The sequence below is a fragment of the Centruroides vittatus genome, unplaced genomic scaffold, assembly GCF_030686945.1.
Source record: "Centruroides vittatus isolate TY-2023 unplaced genomic scaffold, ASM3068694v2 contig_250, whole genome shotgun sequence".
Lineage (NCBI taxonomy): Eukaryota > Metazoa > Arthropoda > Arachnida > Scorpiones > Buthidae > Centruroides > Centruroides vittatus.
Window position 1 is genome coordinate 90621 of NW_027121584.1, and position 22094 is coordinate 112714.

At 36.1% G+C, this 22094-nt stretch overlaps 1 protein-coding gene across 3 annotated transcripts in view; it reads left to right on the plus strand.

Moving 5' to 3' along the window:
- The window catches only part of LOC136971388 (netrin-1-like), a 42755-nt gene extending 20833 nt beyond the window's left edge, over window positions 1–21922 (plus strand). Inside the window, exons 1-7 of one of the 3 annotated variants that reach the window (XM_067265831.1) lie at window positions 13143–15035; window positions 20628–20816; window positions 20880–21029; window positions 21180–21224; window positions 21299–21367; window positions 21434–21622; window positions 21695–21922. In XM_067265831.1, coding sequence (XP_067121932.1) covers window positions 14093–15035; window positions 20628–20816; window positions 20880–21029; window positions 21180–21224; window positions 21299–21367; window positions 21434–21622; window positions 21695–21837 — 1728 coding nt within the window. In that variant the 5' untranslated portion in view covers window positions 13143–14092 and the 3' untranslated portion in view covers window positions 21838–21922. Of the gene's footprint in view, window positions 1–12959; window positions 13112–13139; window positions 15036–20627; window positions 20817–20879; window positions 21030–21179; window positions 21225–21298; window positions 21368–21433; window positions 21623–21694 lie in introns of those variants that run through there. The other 2 variants (XM_067265832.1, XM_067265833.1) reach the window with 2 other exon arrangements.
- The last annotated feature ends 172 nt before the right edge of the window (window positions 21923–22094 follow it).

Here is a 22094-nt window from a genome sequence, read left to right on the forward strand (position 1 = left end):
GTGTATTGTTTATATTTATTTATCATCATTTAATTTGTCAAAATTTTATGAACAATTTTTCTTTCATTTTTTGGGAAACCTTGAGCTGATGATCAATATGTCAATATTCTATACACTGTAAATATTGTATATGCAATATTTACAGTGTATGAAATACAGGGCAAAAATACTGTAAATATATATATTGCATATATATATTTAATTTCATAAATGCATCATTCTGAAATGTTTTAAAAAATTTTTATAGTTTTATTTTTAAATTCTTGATTTCAAAAATAATATGTAAGAAAGAAAGAAAAAATATATTATATTTACAATGTATTTCATTACTAACACTGAAGACATTTATTAGAAATAGCTAATCTATACATATACTTATGCAAATAGCATTGAATTATTACATAAATTTTGATGAAACGTTGTAACAATTTCTGATAATTTAGCTAAATGTTTTTAAATTAATTTTCCTCTGTAAGCATTATAAAATTTGAAGTAATTTTCTGAAATTTTAAATTTGCAAATTTTGTATACTTAAAAATAATACAGGGTGGCCCCAAGTTGCTTTGTAATTTAAAAATTGAATATATTTTTGTATTTTTAAATATTTTAGTTTATTTTTTTTTATATAAAAAGCACAAAAATGGAAATGTTTTTAACTATATATGGAAAGTGTCGGGTAAATGACCTCATTTCCTGCTTCACAAGTATATGGAATTTTCTGTAACAGCTCTTACGAGATCTCTAAATTTTGATTGTGTTGAAAAATGAATATTTATGATTAAAATAAATTATTTTTATACCTTTATAAAACTGGTCATATTATTCTATTTTTTCCTAATTTAATTTTAAAAATGGAGACATAATTTATCAATCAACACTCATATAATGATATTTAAAATTTTGTATACTTATTTGATATTTTTTAATCCAGGTATTAGTTAAATTCCTTTCTTATGCTTATAATAAGATTGTTAGTAATAAAAATTAAATATTTAAAATGAATTAACTAGTCTTAAATGAAAAATTAGTTATAACAACAACTTAAAACAATTGTATGAATATAAAAGCATACTAATTAGAAAGGTCACATATATAAAATTATGAGATATGGACAAAGATTAAGCTTTAAATTAGAGATGTTTAGAAGCATCATTATAACATATTTAAAATTAAATTATCAATTAAAACATAAATAAAATTTTATTTTTATTTGCATATTTTAATGTAAATACCGTCGGCCATGATTTGATGTTTTTTAGTAAATTATCAATTTTGATTGAAACTTTCAGCTTGAGGTTCTTCAAATTCAAATTTCAAACTGATAGAATAGATCTGAAAAGAAAAATATTTTTAAAATTTAGAGCTTTATTCATTTATATGTAATGGACAAAGTGATTAATCGGGCATTATTCATAATGATTGGGAATTATGAGTAATGACCAAAAAGGGCGCGCAGTGTGATAAATATTGATTAATTTATCAAATTGATCGGTCATCATGAATACTGCTATCACCTAGTCGGGCAAAGTGGTGATAATAAGTTGAGAAGTGATCATCCGACATATGCTAGCCAATCGTGTGCATATCGTGTTTAGTACCGAATTTTAAATTTGATTAAAAAAAACTCCACTTATTTCATTTAGAAATATTTATTTTTTGTGAATTATTTCAAAGTACTATTAACTGATATTCTTCTGGTAACTTAGAAGTAACTTTCATTTTTGACTCTCTCACTTTTTGTATCATTGACAAATACACTGATTTTGTAAAAATTTGATTGTTCTCAACTTTTTCTGCTATTAACTCGTTTAATTGATTGTTGAAGCGATTATTCATATCACTTAACGATTCCTCCATGATCGTTACTTTTGTCAAAGAAGAAAGATTAACTACTGGTCACATAAATTTAAAATTCGGTACTAAATGCAATACGCATGCGCAACTAACATGTAAGTTCTGATTGGCTAGCGAATGATCACTCCTCAATGTATTATTATCACTTTGCCCGACTAGATGGTAGCAGTATTCATAATGACCGGTCAATTTGATAAATTATTGAAATTTATTACAATGCCCAATTTTGTTGGTCATTATTCATGATGACCGGACATTATTCATAATGCCTGTATTAATCACTTTGTCCATAACATATACATTTTTATTATCTTAGAATAATTCATCTGATTTTGTTGATGATGATAGCTTTTGTAATTCCATTAGTTATTATTGTACTTAAAATATGTATTCCAATATATTAATTTAGATGTTTTATTCAAAACAGTTAAGAAAAGTTTTGGATTTAAACCTGTTTTAATATGAAACTTTAACAACATGATAAATGAAATATGCATCTACAATAAAATAACCAACAACGGAACTCATTGATATAGATTATAATGACTTCAGACAAGTTATTTTCATTAAAAAATTCCTTATATTGCAGCAAGCAATTATTTATTGTGACATTGTCACAATGCCGAGCTGCAATTTTTAATCGTATTTTTAATTTATTTAATTTAAAATATATGCTCTTCACCTCAAATTAGTAGTGTCTTGCCCCTGTACATCATACTTTGCTGTTAGCAATAGTCGTGCCAGTCATCTGTCTAACTCCTTTCAGGGGAAAATTTTTGAATTGAAATAATGTGACTTCCGGTTTGCATTGGAAGTTCCTATATAGCTAATCAGGACTCCTGCCCCTAATCTTTTTATATCTGATCTCAGCTTTCATCTATTTAACTCTGTTCTCAAGATTAAGGAAAGACAGGTGGATGGACAGATGACAACAGTGAGAATTTATAGGTCTACAATTTTTTCAAATCACAGCCCAATAAAAAATGTATGAAGACAGCAGAGTTGTATATTTTTATTTTTGTTAATATATTCAGATTTCAAATTATAACAATATATATTCAAAGATACATGGGATTTTTTTCTTTCATAATAAACTCTGAAATTTTACATTATGCTTTTAATGAACTATAAATGGCACATAAATAATAATTATATTCAGAAATACTGTATAAATATATAGTATTTCTGAATGCTTTAGAAGATGATAAAATTTAAAGTGTCAACATCAGTGCTAAAAGCACTGTTAATAGCTGATGATTCATGTATATATACAAGATGTTCAGAAAGTCCCAGGAATGGGTATGTAAAATGGCAAAATAGAAAAGATTATTTTTGTAATTTACACATAACAATAATCATAGAACCATCTTAGAGTACTTATGCAATAGTTCTTATTGTTCTATAAAAACAAAAGAATCAAGTAGCAAAACTTTTGCAAAATTTGTCATAGATTTAGAACAGAGAATATGCGACATATTTTGCATTAAATTGGAGAAAAATATGACAGAAATGTACATCATGATAAAATAAGCTTTTAGAGAATATGCTCTATCAAATCAAGATGTTATACATGGCATAAATGATTCAAACTGGAAAAATTGCTATAACCAGTGATCGACATAGTAGAAAACCTCAAGGAATAACAAAACATGTTAAAAAATTTGATCAATCATTACTGCAGATGGAATAGCAAGGTTTATACTTGATAACTTCTTCAACTACAAAGTGACAAAATTCTGAATTTTGTCACTATCTGTTAAAAAGTTATTTTCTCTTTCTTGCAAACTATAAAACTTATGGCATTTGCTTTTTTTATTACTTCTTTATTCTTTTTCATTTTAATGACTGATATGAGTGCATGAATCACTTTGAAGGTCACTTCCTGCATGATTTTTTCCTCCTTCTTTTGGTGAATGCTTGTTTCTGAGGCAATGGACAGAAAACCTTTTCTCTTTTAACTTGTGACATGTTGTTTACTGTCTTCCTGCTCGTAAATACTAGGCAACTGGGTGGCCTACTTTTTCTTTCAAAACATTGTATATCATATGATACGTGCACTAAATTTTTTTCAAACTGAATAATTTGTTAAGTTAATGTATTATTTTATATTATGTTCAATAGACAGCAGTTATTTAACAATCATCTATATCTTGAACATGCAATAGGTGAGGAATTAACTGAATACCTGCAGTTCCCATTACAAAAGAGCTTTTGACTTTTAAACGCAGTGCTCATTCCAACTACAATGCCTATTTGGAAGAGGAATATAAAAGAAAACAGAAAGGAGAGGAGGAGGAGGAGGAGAGAAAGAAATGAGAGAATTACCATGAAGAAAAAGAACAGTTGCAAGAATTGTGTAAGTAGAAAAGAGACATTCAGAAGTTGGAGGAGTACTGGAAGAAAAAACTGAACATGAAATGATAAAGGGAAACTTCTGACAATTTTTTCAATGAGACATCTGAAGAAAGCTTTGAAGAAGAGTGAGAATAGCTCAGGTTATGCTAGAAACAACTAATGCAATACAGAATAAAAGTGATTTTTTGAGAAAGAAAGCTGAGAAACTATAATGATAACTAAATAAAAATAAATCATTAATAACGTCCTTTTTTTTGCAAAAAAAAAAAAAACAAAGAATGACTAAAAAGTTTGTGTTATGTTCAATTTAACATTGAATGAAAACTGTAGATTATTATTCAGTTCATAAATAAAATTTGTTTCTTTTAATAACTTTCATATGCTAAATTTTCTAAGGTCTATCACCTGTCTCTTATCAAACAGATACAATGCTAATTAAATAAAGAGCTATGGGAACTTGTAGAATGGAGAAAAATGAATTTTCACATAAAAGCATTGCCTTTCCCTAAATATGGTTAATCATTGTTAGAGCCGAGAAAATACTGGTAGGTCCACTTTAATTATTACAGCTAGATTAAATGACAAAGAAAATTGTTACTTAAAAAAATCTAGTTTGAAAAGAAAGGTTATTTAAGTATCTACCCTGGAATAGCAACCATTTGAGAGACTGCGGAACAGGTGGATATGTCTGTAGGAATGTATAATGCCATCATAAAACAAGATTATAAGCTGGGATGTGCACTGTAAAAGTTTGTTTCTCATTTTCTTACAGACCAGCAAAATAAATCTCGTTGAAAATGATACTGAATCATGATGGACTGAACCAAAACGTTTAACGTCTTTGTTGGTGAGATTTTTAATCAACATGTTTATCTTAACATTTTGTGGTGATTATGCAAAGCAATTCACCTGTATGACCTTGAAAAATGTCAACAGAAAAAAAAGAAACTCTATCACAACAGTGCCAGACCAAATATAGCCATCACAATTGTTACTTATCTGTCAAAATAGTCTTCCACAACATCCATTTCATATGTACAATATTTAATTAGTCAACTGTTGTTATATAATTGGATTTATACAGAAATTAAATGAATTGTTTTAGAGTCTTCTTAATAAGATAAAGGAAATATCTATGAAATAATTATCCTTGATTTAACAACAAATTAGTTACTAAATCAAGGAATAGACCAGTTCTAAATAAACCAAGGCTAGATTTATCAGCTTTGTTTTTCATAGAAGAAATTTTCTTTTTATAATTTCCCAGAAAAAGTGTGAACATTTTTATATTATTTCATGTGAAGGTTAACCAAGCAGTTTATATGTATTGTATTTTGTTGACTAATTCATAGAAACCATTGTTTAGAAATATTAGAAAATTGCTTTGCCTATTATTATGATCCAATTAACATAATCTGATAATTTTGTTTAGCTGTTATTAGCTTGCATTGTTATAGTTGAGGTCAAAGATAAGTATGCATTTCAGCTTGCTAATACTGCAATAATTTAAACATTAATAGTAGTATTTTAGATAAATATTATTATATATTCAATGTTTTATGATTAATAATTTTATTCATTGGTAACTGTTATATATGTTACAAAATTAAAATTTTTAACAATTTTTTATAGCACAGTTATTGCAGATTAGTAGTATATTCAGATCAGAAAAACTGCTACACTTAAAATAAGAATTTCAATATCATTTGATATAAACAAACCAATCTGGAATTGGAAAGTATCCTGTCTTAACATCAGTTTGAATAAAAGAAATTAATAAATGAAAAAACTGATTGGTTGAATGAAATTCATTGAATTGAGAGATAAGTGTTTCTTCTTTTAATTATCCATTTTATGAGTTTGCTGTCACATGCCAATTAAATAAAATTATTCTTTTTAAAATTTTTCATATATTAGGCAAAAACTATATTCACTTCACAACAGGAATGATATGTGGGAGAGAATCCTTCCTCATCAGGCGAAAATTATGCCTGATGATGAAGGCTGTATGTCTTTGAAAGTACTTGCAATTTTTAATAAATACATATTTTTAATGTCAGTTAAGTGTGATTTCTCTCCCATATATCATCTATCTTATCAACCATCTCTTGAACTTGAAAGATAATAATTTCTTAAATAAGTTTTTAATAAATTTTTAATTATGAAATACAGTAATACTTCGACTTACGCTACCCCAACTTAAGCAAACCCGGAGTTTGCTTAAGTTGGGATAGTGTACCCCAACTTTTTAAATCTCGTCGATTCGTCTTTTGTTTGAGTGCCACGCAATTCTTGATTACTCACTCCCCCCACGCTATTGTTCATCTTACATGTTCCGACGTGTCGCGCGGAATCGACGCATAGCTACAATTTATTTTGTGTTATTTATTTCTGTTTTTGTTATATCTACGGAGACTTGAGAGACTCTACTATGTCATCCAAACGAAGTAGAACTGATTCTTCTGCATCAAACAAGAAAAGAAAAACTTTATCTTTGGAATGTAAAGTTAACATTATTAAAGACTTTGATACAAAAAATGAAAAGGGGTTACAAATTTTAGAAAATATAGACTCCAACGCAGAGTGCATTTCTTCTACAAAACGAAAAATTAAAAAAAATATTAGTATGCTACGAGGAAATTTCGCAGGAGAAAAAAATCTTTGAGCCGTCAGACGAATTTGTTAGCTTTTATGAAGCCTTCTACATCAAAATAACTTCGGTTTACGATTTTAATACATATGTATTATCTAAGATTTTATTAAACATTTTTTTCTAAATTATTGCTTTCTTTAGTCTCCGGCCCCAATTAAAAATAATTTGTATGTATTTATATGTGAAATTATACCCCAACTTATACGAATTCAACTTATGCAGTTATCCCTCGGTCCCACCTATCGCGTAAGTTCGGGGTATTACTGTATATCTGTTACTGTTGGCTGAAAAGTTTTTCACTTTACAATATAAATATCTCTAAGCATTTACATTTTCACTTTTTTCTTTTTTTGCTTATTTCAGTAGTTTCATTCCTTTTTATTTCATCTATATATATAAAATTACATGTCCTGACTGACTGACTGATTCATCATTGCCCAGAGCAAACCGCTGAACCTAAAGTGGTGAAATTTGGTACACAGGGTACGTCATAAAAATGCACACTAAGAAAAGATTTTTCAAAATTCTCCCTGCAGGGGAGAGGGAGAGGATTAAGGCTTAACCTGAAGAATGGCTTCTACTGTGCTATTTTAATGCGATTTTTTGTTTTTGATAGTAATAACTTAATTTCCAAACGTACAATATTTACCAAATCGTTTGTCAGAGCAGTGCTGGGCTCATTTGCTAGTTTTAACATAAAATTGTTAACATCAATAATTTTAAAAGACTACCATGTTAATGAATCAAAATAAAAAATCATATTAGCCTCAGCTGAACTAATTAATTGTGTTGTAACTTTTAGAAGAAATGTCTTCTAACACTGATCTGATTAATCCTGGTAATACAATGGTTCCCAAACTAGAGATATGCAGATCCCCCTTTGAAAATCAAAAATGCTTGCATCCCCTATATATATGTATGCATGTATATATTTGTGTGTTAAATGTGCTCTGTGATAAAAGTGATTTGTATACATACTATTCATGTGAAAAAGTAGCATTCTATAAGAAAACTCATTGTGATTCTATCAATGCTATATATTTTTGGAATGTAAAAGCATATTACAAGTAGATATCTTCTTAATGTTTCGTGAAACTGGTGTGTGAAGCCCAGCGGCGTAGCTAGAATGGGTGGCACCCGGTGCGGATATTGTGCTGTCACCCCAAGAATGAAAACTGTTAAATTAATAAAAATTCGATAAACGTAAAGTATGATTTTATTTAATTAATACAAATAAGAGTCATTAATTATCAAGTTACAATATTATGATGATAATAGTACAGTTTTATTAAACATTCTTTCACATTGATGTATGAAAGTGACAGTTGAGTATGACAAAATAAGAATGAGAGTAGAATTAATATACTCTCATATACATATTATGTACAAACACTTAAAAGCTCTTCTTTCTAGCTTTAACAGCTGCAAACTCGGAAATCATATCTTCAAAATTTATATTTTGTGTTGACTCGTGTTCTATTGTCGATTCTCGTTTATTTTTTTTACGGTCGGTGTCACCCTTTAGGGTGACACCCGGTGCGGGCCGCCCCCGCCGCCCCCTCCTAGCTACGCCACTGGTGAAGCCCAGTTTTGGTAAATTCAAATTCTGCTTTAAAAAATAAGATTTTTGATCATGTCTTTCTATACTAATTGCCAAATAGTTTCGTAAAAAATACTTGTCTAGACAATTTAAATCTGTACAATTGCTGTCTTCACTGCTGTGATAATTTTGATCTTTTAATATGTAATAAAATGGACAATTTTTATTGTATCAAAGTGCAAGAACATATTGAAGTAGATAACATTTTGTATAATAGTATTTATATTATAAAATTTTGGCATAATTCTACATAAACAATATCTACAGTTCTGTAGGAAAGTGATGTTGAGTTAATGAAAATTATCTTTATTTTTTAATAAGTTTGGATTTCATACTGTTGAAGGCTTTACTGACTGAACTGTAAATAGCTAGATATTATGACACTGAGGTACCACAAATATATTTTTGTCTTGCTAGTTTTAGAAGTGGTAATGTGCCAAGTCTATTGACAATAATTCTATAATCATTATCTTCTGTATAATTTAAACTGTAGCTAAAAGAAATTAATCATTGTAATTTTAGGAATAAATAGTCGCTTTAATTAGTTAAAACTATTAATTTCATAATGAAAAATTTGAATTCGACAGATCTAAATGACAAAAATAAAATTCTGCAGTAGAAATTAAATAATCTATTGAAAAAACTAATCGATTTTTTACAATAATACTCTTATAAGATAAAATGTGTTAGAGTAATTTGTTTTTTCTTTTTTTTTTGTCTTATCCGTTATTCATTATGATTAATCTAATTGAATACTTTGTAAACTGGAAAAAGCATTTTCCACTTCAGGAATACTGCCCCAGCAATACAATGCTTAAGATCTTCACTACCTTTTGATATAATCATGTAGAGTTACTTAAAAATTTAATGCTTAGATGTTTGTCAAAATCTCTTCATTATTTCACTTATGATAAAGTTATTTGAAGTGATTATTTTTGGATATTTAAGACACTTTATTGTAAAATTGCTTGTTGTTTTCACTTTTCATTCTCTTGTTTTTCTTACTTTTTAATTATAAATCAATTGATTTTTAAAATTCAATTGTTTTTCTCTTTAATATACATTATATGTTATTTGATCACATAAAAAATTGAGTTGATAATGCTGATACTTTCCATCGAATAAAAATTGCTTTTTTTTTTCCTAGAAATTCAATTCTCTCCCTTCTGATTTAATGATTTCTGAATATTATCACACTTTTATTTTTATTTCTCTTATTTAATTTTACTGGAATAATTCAGAATTATTAAATGCCAAACTATAGTTATTCAAATAAATATCTTTAAAATCTTTTTTTTCTTTACAAGTGTATATAATAGATTTTTTTAAATATATCTTGGATAATTATTTATGTATTTACAACTTTTGATAAATTCTGCAGCGCGTTGACATACGTTAAATTAAGCATAACATTTTTCAGAATATTAACAGTGATGCATAGAATTGAAATATGAATAATGTATAAAAATAGAATTTTTGGCACTTGGATCTTTTGGCATTTACACTTTTCAAATGAAATAAACCATAAGTGAACAATGAAGAAATTAACAAAAATAGAATCATCAAATAATCAATAGTGTATCCCACGATGTGGATCTTTTCTTGTTATAAATCACAGTTTTAATGTATCTAATGTCTTTATTATGATATGACAGTTAAAAACATCTTATTTCAAAAGCAAAAACAAAAATTGTGGTAACTTTTTTAAAGCAGAAATCTTGTTAGAAATTTGTTTTTCTCCACATTCCTCCGAGAGGATTTCCGAAAACACTTATAAAATGATAAGTAAGACTTCTGCGTAAAAAAAGAGCGCAATATTTGTTTTTGCATTCGACTTATATCTAAAAAAACATCTAAAAAGATATTTGATTCTATCGGTAAATCGGATTCCTTGTCCGTTCCGTTTTCCGTTTGCCAATTAAGTTAAGCTCGGCTAAAATAATAAAACGATCTCTCAAATTAATCATTCTATATAAATTGGAGTAAAGAAAAAAATAAATTATTTGGATATTGTTTATAACTAGAATTTTTCCCCATTAAACATGGAATTAATATATTTATAATTAAAACAAAAGTAATTATATTAAAAAAATATCAAACACAGAAATAGTAGTTTGTAAGACCTAGTGACAGAATATTATGTAAGGAAGATTTAGGGCTTTTGTTGATGGCAAAATGCCAATTAGTTTTTTTATTACTTTATTTTTATCTCTCCTTTTTTTTAAATTTTCAATTTTTTTGTCACTCCTAAGTTACCTATTTAACAGTAGGATTGATTAACCCGAAGCAGCATCGGAAAGGTTGAGAAGTTTTCTATCATTTAATCCAGTCCAAGGCCAACGTCATACCAATTATGTCATTACACTCATACTCCAATAAAATTATTCAGTTTTCTGCATAATTTAGATGCAAATTCTGTTTTAAATATAGAATTTTTGTTCATCTTCAGCTATTGATTTTAATGTTATCATCTTTTTTATGAAGTGTCTTCACAAAAGAAGATCACTTTATAGTTTTCATATACTGTACAGTATCTTGCTTTCTAATTGATTATTTCATTAAATATTTAATATTATATGACTTTTTGTAAAATTTTTTTAATGAAAGTATTTGACACTTTTTTAAGAATTTTTATTTGCACAGTAGTTCCCGTTTGACTGCTTCGTACTGGTCCGATGAGTTAATAACTATATCGAAATGAAAAACCACTCAATTATAACCATTATGTTGTGTGTTGAAGAATCTATCAGTACAGCAAACTGTGGATTTTGAACATAAAAAAAAAATAGCTTGTTTTCATATTTCTATAAATATTTATTATTTTTTTTAATAATAATGTATTTGTTTATAAAATAATAATAAAAATCTGACATCTTCCAAGTATCTTTAAATATACAGTGATGTAATATTTCAGCTCAAATTCACTAGAATTCTATGTAATTTTTTTACATTCCGTTTTCATTTTTTGTTTTAAACTTTAAAAGTAGAATGTAAGAGATTCTGAAGCAAATTAAATAATAAAAACTAAACTTAGAAATTAAGTTGAATTAATATCCATTGGGCTGTATTTGATGATGATATAAATTTTATAAATATTCGAGCAAATGCGGGATCCGCAGATCTCCAAAACTCCTCCGCACCGGCGTTCTTCGGAGCCTAGTTATGCCACTGGAAACGACACCCCAAATTCTATTACGACTAGATTCCATTTATGTATTATTAGTGGGAAAGCAAAAGTTAGATAGTTTTATTTTGTATAATATTTTATGAGAAATTTTGGACAACAGTTCTAATAGTTAAAATTTGAATGTAGCAATCTGCCAAGTGGCATGGACACAAAACCACAGAAAGCTGAACATTTTTGTGCTCAACCAACAAGCCAGTTAGTTTTCTGGGTTTTCTTCACGTCTAACACCTAAATACGGGCAATTTTCCCATCCCGGGAAGAACCCCGTGGCCGCCGCTCCGGTATGCATCCATCAAACAAACCGACCAACCAATCAACATAGGAAATTTGAATAGATTTTAATATTACCTTTATAATGTAGATTATTAATATATAATTCATACACTGTAAGGTGTAAAAGATGAAATGGAAATATTAGAATTTAGAAATAATTAATTTAAGGTATCTGTTATGCTTCTAATCAAATAGTTTATTTTCCAGTTTGCACAAAGATCCTTTTAATTAATAAGTATTAAATGCCATTTTAACGATACTTTTTCTTCGTACCTTAACTTATATATATTCCGAATAAAGATATTAAGACTAGTAATATATACGGAGGAAGAAACGTCTTTCGTGGAAATGCTCGGAGCTAAAGTCATTCGAAATAAAAATATATATATATAAAATAAATTATATATTATAATTTATTAATAATTATATATAATTATAAAATATTTGACTTTTTGAGAATTTATGTTCTTCCAAGTGTTAGAATTAAAAAAAAACAAAACCAACAAAAATGAGAGAGAGAGACTCATTCATCTAATATGTCAAATATTCCTAATCCAAAGTACCCAAATATAGAAATTTATGAATATTTATTGTATTGGCTGGTTTGGAGGAATGTTTGACATTAAATTAATGTGTTTTTCTCTCCTTTAAACTTTAAATTCTAGCTCTTAGAAGAATATAAATTTGTATTTGTGTTTCTTTCTGGCATAATTATTTGATATCATTCAATAGAGTCCACAGCCAGTGGGCGAGGGGGGACAGGGACATATCAAGGACCCACTCATCCCGGAGTAAAGAAGGATAGGTTCACCATCATGAAAATTTGCCAGGAGAGGCATAATTGCTACCCGCAACCCCGCTAGTATCAGTTTCTAGGAGGGGGGGAACTCGGATGCATTCAATTTAAGAACTTTAAACCACGATTTTAACTAATAAAACGAAAGAAATTCTTACACGTTCTTCGTAATATGCAAGAATGTTATTTATTCTAGCGGGAAGAAATTACAGAATATTCATTTTGTTTGCGTTTTTTCCAGGATTTACTGAAAAATCCTAGAAATCATTCCAGACTGGAAACATTCCGGGATAATCTCCGCCGGAGGGACCAGAGATGGGAAAGCTGCTGGAACACGACGGCCCTAAAATTTTTCCAATAGGAGAAAATGCAATAACGAAAGGATAATAAAAAGTATTGATATTAACTGTCAATTAATGTGTTAAACGCAATCTAAGTAGTTTTATTCACGGTATTTAAAAGTTAGGCGCGTTAAATTTTGTTTTTTTACCGTCAGATGGCAGTAGTCTGACGAAACGGCGAGGTAAATAATTAAGTCACATCTGTACGAAATATGCTAATTAGATAAAACGGGGCTATTGCTACCGGTTCGCGGAAAGTGGCGATTTACATTTTCATATAGAAACGGTACTTACTATTATTTAATAATTATAATTTTGGCAGCGCACAGAAGTGGAAATTCCCCGGGGACAGGCACGTAAGGATGCACGTGTGTGGTGTGACTGGATGGAGACTGGGATGCCGCTAAGGCGACGAAGGCAGACCCCGCCCAGTTTCGTCGGCGGACGGGAAGCAGTTGGGTTCTGCCATGTGTTACGGCCCGGATGTTTATCCGCCTCTCCGGATCGGTACGTAAATAAACGGAGTGGAGAGCGTTTTTTCGGCCGGGCCAGTGCGCTCTTAATTAAAGGTAATTACGGAATAGGACTGCACCCGTTGGCGACCAGCATCCCATCTTCCGAGAACCCCATCCTGCTCGGCGCCGCGTTGAAGGAACGCGTGGCCGCGGGCGTCGATAGACATAATTAATCGCAGCGTCTGCATTAAACGAGTCTCGTACACCTCGCCGGGCCACACCTGGTCCCGCCATAGGTGAAGACGGTTGGTCCGAGGGGGAAGTGGTGCCGCGCAACCGCCTTGGCGGCCACTTTGTGCATACCAATCGGCGCTGTTGATAAAGAAGGAGAGAGCCGGGTCGAGGTCAATCTTTGTACAAATTGCCAACAGACGAGTTGTCAGCGGCGTCGCAGGCAGACGAGGTTGTATCGCCGCTCAGACAGCGCTCGACTGACGTTCTGGGTGCAGAACACGTGCGGCTGTTCCTGTGCGAGGAAGCATCGATCGGGCCAGTGCAGCATGGAGTAACGGCCAGACATGTCCTGGCTGCGTGTCTGTCTGTTGGTAGTGACGGTGGTTCGGTGCCGGGCGGGCTATCTCGGCATTTTCAGGGGTCAGTTGGTCACACCCGATTCTTGCTATACGCAACTGGGCCAACCGCAGCCTTGCATACCGGATTTTGTCAATGCAGCCTTCGGTCGGCGCGTGCAGTCCACTAGCCAATGCGGCAGCCCTCCCGCTCGCTATTGCCATTCCGAAGGAGAGTGTTCCGTCTGCGACTCGACCTCCGGCCATCAGAGATATCCCGCGTCCTTCTTGACGGATCTCAACAATCCCAACAACGTCACCTGCTGGATGTCCGAACTGGGCGCGCACAACGTCACTCTCACCCTGAGTTTGGGCAAGAAGTACGAGGTCACCTACATCAGTCTACAGTTCTGTCATCGAACTCCGGAGTCTTTAGCCATATACAAAAGCATGGATTACGGCAGGACTTGGCATCCTTTTCAGTTTTACTCCAGTCGATGCCGCCAGGTGTTTAGGAAGCAGCCCAGGGTGCCCATCACCAAAGCCAACGAACAAGAAGTATTATGTTCCGACTGGCCCTCGGCCCGTCGTCTCAGAGGCGAAAGGTTAGCGTTCAGCACCCTGGAAGGTAGACCGTCGGCCTACGACTTCGACAACAGCCCGGTTCTTCAGGACTGGGTGACGGTGACCGACGTCAAAATAGTCTTGCAAGGCTCCAAGACGGACAACGCTTCTCTGCAAGATGCTAATTTCTATAGTGCCTCGGATCTGGCCATCGGGGGAAGGTGCAAATGCAACGGGCACGCTTCCAGATGCGTGGCCGACGGGGACGGAACCTTGGCCTGCGAATGCAGACACAACACCGCCGGACGGGACTGTGAAAAGTGCAAGCAGTTCCACTTCGACCGTCCTTGGGCCAGAGCTACCTCTCATCAGGCTCACGAATGTGTAGGTAAGAACGTTTCTCTTAAAATTACCTTCCAATCCTCCTCTTTAAACCTCTATGCAATATTTTAACATTATATGACCAACGTATTCTCTTATTTTCCACCTTGGCAAAAGAGCGAGCGTCTAAAAGGATCATTAATTAAGTCGAAAGACGTTTCTTCTCGTATCCTCTCCGGCATGGACTTAGTATGCCATTCGAATACCGCGATTAAACTCATCCTTCGTGCATAAGCCCATCCCGGAGGTAATAAAGATGCTTGACATAATTAGACGGGGCTCCTTTGGTGTGAATAAATTTGTTAAGAAGGTGAGCGCGAGAGATTTATCTACTGACGTTTCTTTCAAAGATTAAACTGCTGTAACACAAACCAACAGCTGCGCCGCGTTGAAAATTTTTTCCACCGTGTCAATATAATGTCAAAATTTTGTATACCCGCAAAATAGACTTATTTCTTTTGAACAAAATGCTCTTTTCTTCCTCGTACTTTAGAGATTTTTAGCTTTTCACAGAGATGAAATAACGTTCGAAACACCAGCGACGAGAAATCTTAAGAACTAGTCGGAGGATATCGAAGAATCTTATTGGTTAGTGAATGGATCTTGTAATCTGCCGATCGATTTAAATAACTGATTGGTTTGGTAGAGCCAAGTAAAAAACACCGTTTTCGGCTGCATCACTCGGTCAGTTTTTATTAGAGGACTAGAACGCAAACGGGGGGCGTTCCTACACGTCGAATGTGTAATTATCCCCTTTATTACGACTCTTTGCCGCTTACAAGCTTCTAATCGATCATTAGGCCACTTCTCCCCACACAATCGTCCTCTATTTGCCGCGGACCACCTGCCACGCGCATCTAACAAACGGGTTGGCTCCCCGTCACCCCGGGCCCCACCGTCAAAAGCGAAGGAGGCAGATGGCGCTCCGGTAATTAATCCGGCAGAACAGTGCATTTTCCGAGAGAACTATGGAAGCGGGTAATGGAGGGGAGGTCTCGTGGCACCTTCATTCCGATTGAGAGGTCCCGAGATAATGACGGGCTGTACAACTGCAATTTGCCAGTCGAGAAGCGCTTAAAGATACCAGTCATTTTCTAATAATTCAACTTTTGCAGATTGCACAAAGCTAAATTTGACGTATTTTCCGAGGCCACTTCTTTTCCATAATCGATCCGCGGTTCGGATTCAAATTCGGACAGAAAACCGGCGGTAAGATGGCCAGTACGGTTTAAAATTCGATAAAGACAGCTCCGCCCTTACTTTAGGATGTCGTGTCAATGGACTCTACTGGGTGAGAGAGTAATAATCCCGAAGAGAATCTCGATGGCCAGCCGGATCTGCCATCTACTCTAGGAGTAATTTAAGAGAAGCTGCGCGTAGTGCCACGTCCATTCCATTCTAATTCGTTTCCGTCCAAAGAATATCGAATGACGTAGGTACTTGACATCTTTACTAAAGAGGCGCGTTAGGCCGCACAGAATTTATTATAAATCATACGCCTGGACGAGGCGGTCCCGTCAGGCGCCAAATTTCTCGGTTAAGTTCCTTGTCGGGACGGGTCGACTAACCTCCAGCGTCACGACGCCCGAGGGAGACGGCGAGCTGCGCCATTAGTTATGCCGAATTCGGCAGGCGTTGCCGTCACGCGGGGTGGCCGAAATGTCAGACGTCTTACGGAAAGGTCGAAGTTAATATAGAACGGAATCTTATCAATTTTAAGCGTATATATATATAGAGAGACAGACATTTTGATCTACGGCACGGCGTGGGCCACTTTGGCCCTCCGATCTAATCGATCCGGCGCATCGCTAAATATCTCTACAAGTATTTTATATTCTAATCCACGGCAACGGGCACGAAGGTACAAAGAGGTATCCCTGCACTAAAATATTAAGGTGTCACCAATATGCAATTTTGTAAGAGAGTTTTCTATTGGCCTTTCCTGTCGAGGTTTTTATAGCAGCGCCGAGTAAAAATCTTCGTGGTAACTTAATTATTGTGCACGTCGCCCCGATGCACGTTTCTCCCGGATTTGCCGTATAGGATTACCTGGACGGGCAATTCGACGGGATCTCTTGTAAGGAACTATTAATTTCCACGTCCGCCGTGGGATAAGTAATTTAAAATCGCCGTTAAGGCAAACGATAGCCCGACCCGGAGACGGGTTGTCATCCCTCATTAAATCGGTCGGAGTCTTTACCGACGCGTTAACAACCTGACCGGGCGCGGAGCCAAAAGATTGGGCAGATAGATTTCGATAAGAAGCACTTAACCCGCTATTTATCCGAGCCAGCGGCTAACATGCCTCGGGAATGTTGTTGTCGTTATGACATTTCTATTCTCGGAGGAGGGAAACTCGAGCGCCGGGAATACCGCCGTGGCACACGGAATAGCGGGAAAAAGCCATTATATTCTCCCGGCATTTTCGACTTCTGCGAGGAAATTTTCTCGCCCCACCCGATCGAACAGAAAATCGGTTACCGTCCGACCAGTCGGAAGAATCGGGATGGCCGGAGAAATTTCCAAAAATTTATTCCCCTCGTTAAACGGATGGAAGGTGGACACACCTGCGCAACTAGAATATTCGTGCCATAAAACGTGGCCGCGCTCCTATTCTGGGCCGTTTTATGAGCGCACTAATCTGTTAGGATATACGACTGCGTCCCTGCGGGGATCGACACTTCTGACAGCTGTTTTTCCACTATATTAAAGGCCGAATTTTTCGCTTTGGACGGCGCCCCCCGAAATCGATCCGATCGAACCCGATCGAACTGCCCTCCCACCTCCCGGTCCTCCGGATATATTATCAAACCACTTGCCTCCTCTTATCGATTTACGTGACAAATGCGACTTATGATACGGCAGGTGTGGCATCTCTTCTGTTCTTATCGGCCTCGTAAATTTTCTTTCCACCCATTTTCACTGTTTAGTCTAGCGCAACGGTTCTCAAACTAGAACGTGGGAGATAGTTTCGTATAATAGCAAATATATTAATAATGTATACGGCCTTTTAAACCCGGCTCGATCCGGAACGGACATTTTTAATGCGAGGTTGCTAAGTGTAGGTTATCCGGAATGGAAATGCCAGACACGAACGACCAATTATCCGTCCTCTGCGTACTCTAAGCCCGTTCCGTAAGATTAACGTAAATTAAATAGGCGATAACAAACTTTTATTCAATTATTAATCGTAATTAGATGCCAGTTTTTATTTATAGAGTATAATTAAATTAATATTCTTTTTTCTGTTCGGTTGCTCCGGAAAAACCAAGAAGAATTAAAGTATTTGATTTACATCGCCTGATTGTGTATTACATCCGATAACGGGTAGATTGCATTCCGATGAGGAAATTTATTTATTGGTCACGTCAATTATGGCCCGGAGTCATCTAAGCACCGTATGTATCCACGTGAAATTACGTAAGATTAATACACAGAGAAGAGATTCTTTTCTGTCTAAAAAAAGCTCGTTAATCAGTGTCGCTTCGTACGTAGTCAAATTCTCATTTGGTCTTTATCTCTGGGCTTTAAACGCGGTGAAGTGGAATTTACTTTCCATTAATGGCTTTCTCATTAGTGCAACGGACGGATGTCGAGTGGTTCCGATAACCGTTGGAGTGCTCGATACGCACGGGTCGAGTGCGTCGGGTACGTCGTGTGAAAAGTCTAATTGGATAGAGGCCAGAGACCTTTGACGACGGAGGTCGTCGTCGACCACTATGTAATTCTTATCAGATGCCGAAGACATCAGATTAGCGATAAAAGCCGGACGACAGACAATAGACATCGATCCCCTATCGCTTCCACATCTATTTCCCTTCGGCTATGACACAGACACCGACTTCTTTTTGTATATACGGCTTGGGTTTCCCCCCGGTGAAGACCCATTCTAACCCGAGAACGGACGTCGTGAGAATTTTCTTTCCAGAAAGAAACGTGACAAATCGGATCCGAGAACCGTTCGATGGAATCGGATTTTGTGGAGAGTTTGTCGATCGATTTACGGTTTATATTATTATTATTATTATTATTATTATTATTATTATTTTGGTCGTTCCGTCTGTGGAATTCTAATTCGGTCGGTGCTCGTTAATCAATGGACGGGGATCCGTTCGACGACGAGCAAACATGTCAGGCAAAAGACGAAAGCCGAGAGCATCTGCTGCCCTCGTCTGCTTGCCAACATCTATAAACGGCGGCATTTCTTGGCAGCGCACCACCGACGGGCGCGACCCGTCGGGCCGGATCCTACTGATAATCCTAATGAGCTCCCCGTCACGTGATCGACGATAGACGAACTTTTTTTGCGTCTGAGGGAGATGGCAGACGGCCTGGCTCCCTTTTTCCAGACACAATCGACTCCTCTGCGGTGATAAATAGCATTTTTGATGACCCGTCTAAATTTAATGTCGAACAAAGGATCGCAGAGATAACCGGTTTTTTCTTTTCTTTAAATGTGTGCTATCGATTCCGTGTTCGCTCCGGAAGATGTCCAACTGCGCCCTCTTCTTTTATCCGAGCCAATGGTGATAGTGGGCTCGTATTCGATTTTTGGCTCCTCCCCTAGGCCCGCCTCGGGCGGGGTACCGATCGATGCATTTGTCATGGCAGACGCAGTCGACGATTGAGTGTCGTCGTGTCTCGGCCCCTCGTTACACAGGGACAGATTTGTGCACGTGTTGGCGACACATGTATATACTATTTATAGTCGCCCGAACTTCTGCCAACCTCCACCGGTTTCGCTTGAATTACAATCGCTTTTGCCATTTCCTCGCGTATCTCTCGGAAACCAAATTTGGTTTTACCACCTGCCACCCCCTTCCCCCGCTTTACCACCGCGACGAAGGATGGAGAGTCCCACTAGGGTCCGATGGCAATCGATTCCGTTCGTCTTTCGACGGTTTTGAGAGTCCGACGATGGACGACCGACCAAAGTGGTTCCTCCTTTCGGGTCTTAATAGAAATTTTTAGATGACGGATATGGCTTCCTTGCCGCTGCCGGCTCCGGAAGTATTTCCAAACAGATGCTGGCTGTCTCCGTATTTACGTTGAACAAATTTATAGTGTAAACACGGCTAAAGAGGAACACCTGGAGACGATGTTCTTTCCGGTGGAGAGTTGAGAGAGAAAAGTGCAGTCTTGTATGAAAATAGATCGTGTTGCACTATTGCGTTAATGCTCGAAACTGTCAATCTTTATACGTCTTGTGGGAAACTTGAATCAACCAGTGTAATGATCGTTGCCGTTCTTTAGCCGTTTTTTGATCACTTCTTCGAAGGGATGACAAAAATATATTCTACCCTTCGGGAATCGTCACGTGCTGTGACATTTAATATTTTTCTTTTTTAAAATAAACCGTAATCCATTTTACCGAGAAACAAACGGTCGGGAAGATATTTAAAACTTTTCGCGCGAGTCCTCTAGTCGTGCAGTTGCAAAACTACCAATTTCGTCTATTTATAATGTAAAATGCTCGGGGCCGGCCGTGATAATCCCGACATAAATTCCTCGGTAATCCCCTAATCCGGGATCCTCTTTTTAGAAGCCAGCGCCATTTACGTCGGAGGGGATCGTTACTAACGGCCTTGTTTTCTCACAGCCTGCGACTGCAACCTGCACGCCCGGAGGTGCCGCTTCAACATGGAGTTGTACAAGCTATCGGGGAGGACCAGTGGAGGCGTGTGTCTGGGGTGCCGACACAATACCGCGGGCAGGTATTGTCACTACTGCAAAGAAGGCTTCTACCGAGACACCTCCAAACCCATCACTCATCGTAAAGCCTGCAGAGGTAAGCTGCACCGGTTTCCGCCCTCTTTTCTCTTGAATTTATTGAAATGAAATTTCCGTGCAGCCTGCGATTGTCACCCGGTTGGTTCTTCTGGCAAAACATGCAACCAGACCAGTGGCCAGTGTCCCTGCAAGGACGGTGTGACGGGGGTCACCTGCAACCGGTGTGCCAACGGATACCAGCAGAGCAGATCGCCCGTGGCGCCGTGCATCAGTACGTATTGCATGAGCACCTCTGCCTGTTGCACGGCTTCTTCCTTTGTTTTAAATTTAGAGCGACATCGGTCTCCGCCCTTCGTGCGCTTTGCTTGATGTTTCCCCTCACCACTAGGGGCACTCGAAATTCCGCTTTTTTCTTTTCCAGAGATACCGAAGGGGATCGGCCGCAAAGACACTGGCAAGAACACAGGTGAGATACGTCAACAACCTTTTTTCGCTGGTATTTGAGACCATGAAGGAGCATTGGTGTTTGTTTTTATACAGGAAAGTGCGATAAGTGCCGAGGCCCCGTCAAACGAGTCAACTTGAAAAAATTCTGTCAGAGGGATTACGGTAAGTTTCGCACGTTTTAGTGCTTCGACCGCTTTTAGTCTCAACTTGCCTTTGTCTTCTTTTCAGTCTTTCAAGCTCGATTTCAGTCGAAAAGCGGGGTTGGTCAATGGTTGAGGTACGAGGTCCAGGTGCAACAGGTGTTCAAGGCAGGCCCCACCAAGCTACGACCCGGACTCATCTATCTTTGGTTATCCACATCAGATATAGCGTGCAGATGCCATCCTTTACGACTACAGAAATCCTACTTAATTTTAGGTAAACGCCAAACTAAATCCGAAATTAACAAGCGGGAAATTAAAAGGAAACGATTAAACCATTCTTTTACAGCTAACGAATGGATGGGAGCGAAGAGACGTGGAGGATTGAGTCTGGCTTCGGACCACGTCGTCATCGAATGGATGCAGGACTGGCAACGGAGATTACGCAGATACCAAAGGAGAGAGAGACAACATCCACTCTGTAAATACTAAAACTGTTGCAATCGCGGCAACGTTATTCATCATTTGTCCGAAAAGATATTTGTATTTGTCTACAATAAAGTGTTTTCTGTTGTTTTTTCCATCTTCCTCTCTCTTTTTCCCCAAAGAACCGTCGGTTCTCCTGGTCTTTTCTTCACTCCAACTTAACAGTTTGTCTCCGAATTTCGGTAGAAAACATTCCCCTTCTATCCGTATTCTTCAATAAATACAATTTATACAGAAGCTCCAAGAGAATTGATGCGGCCAAA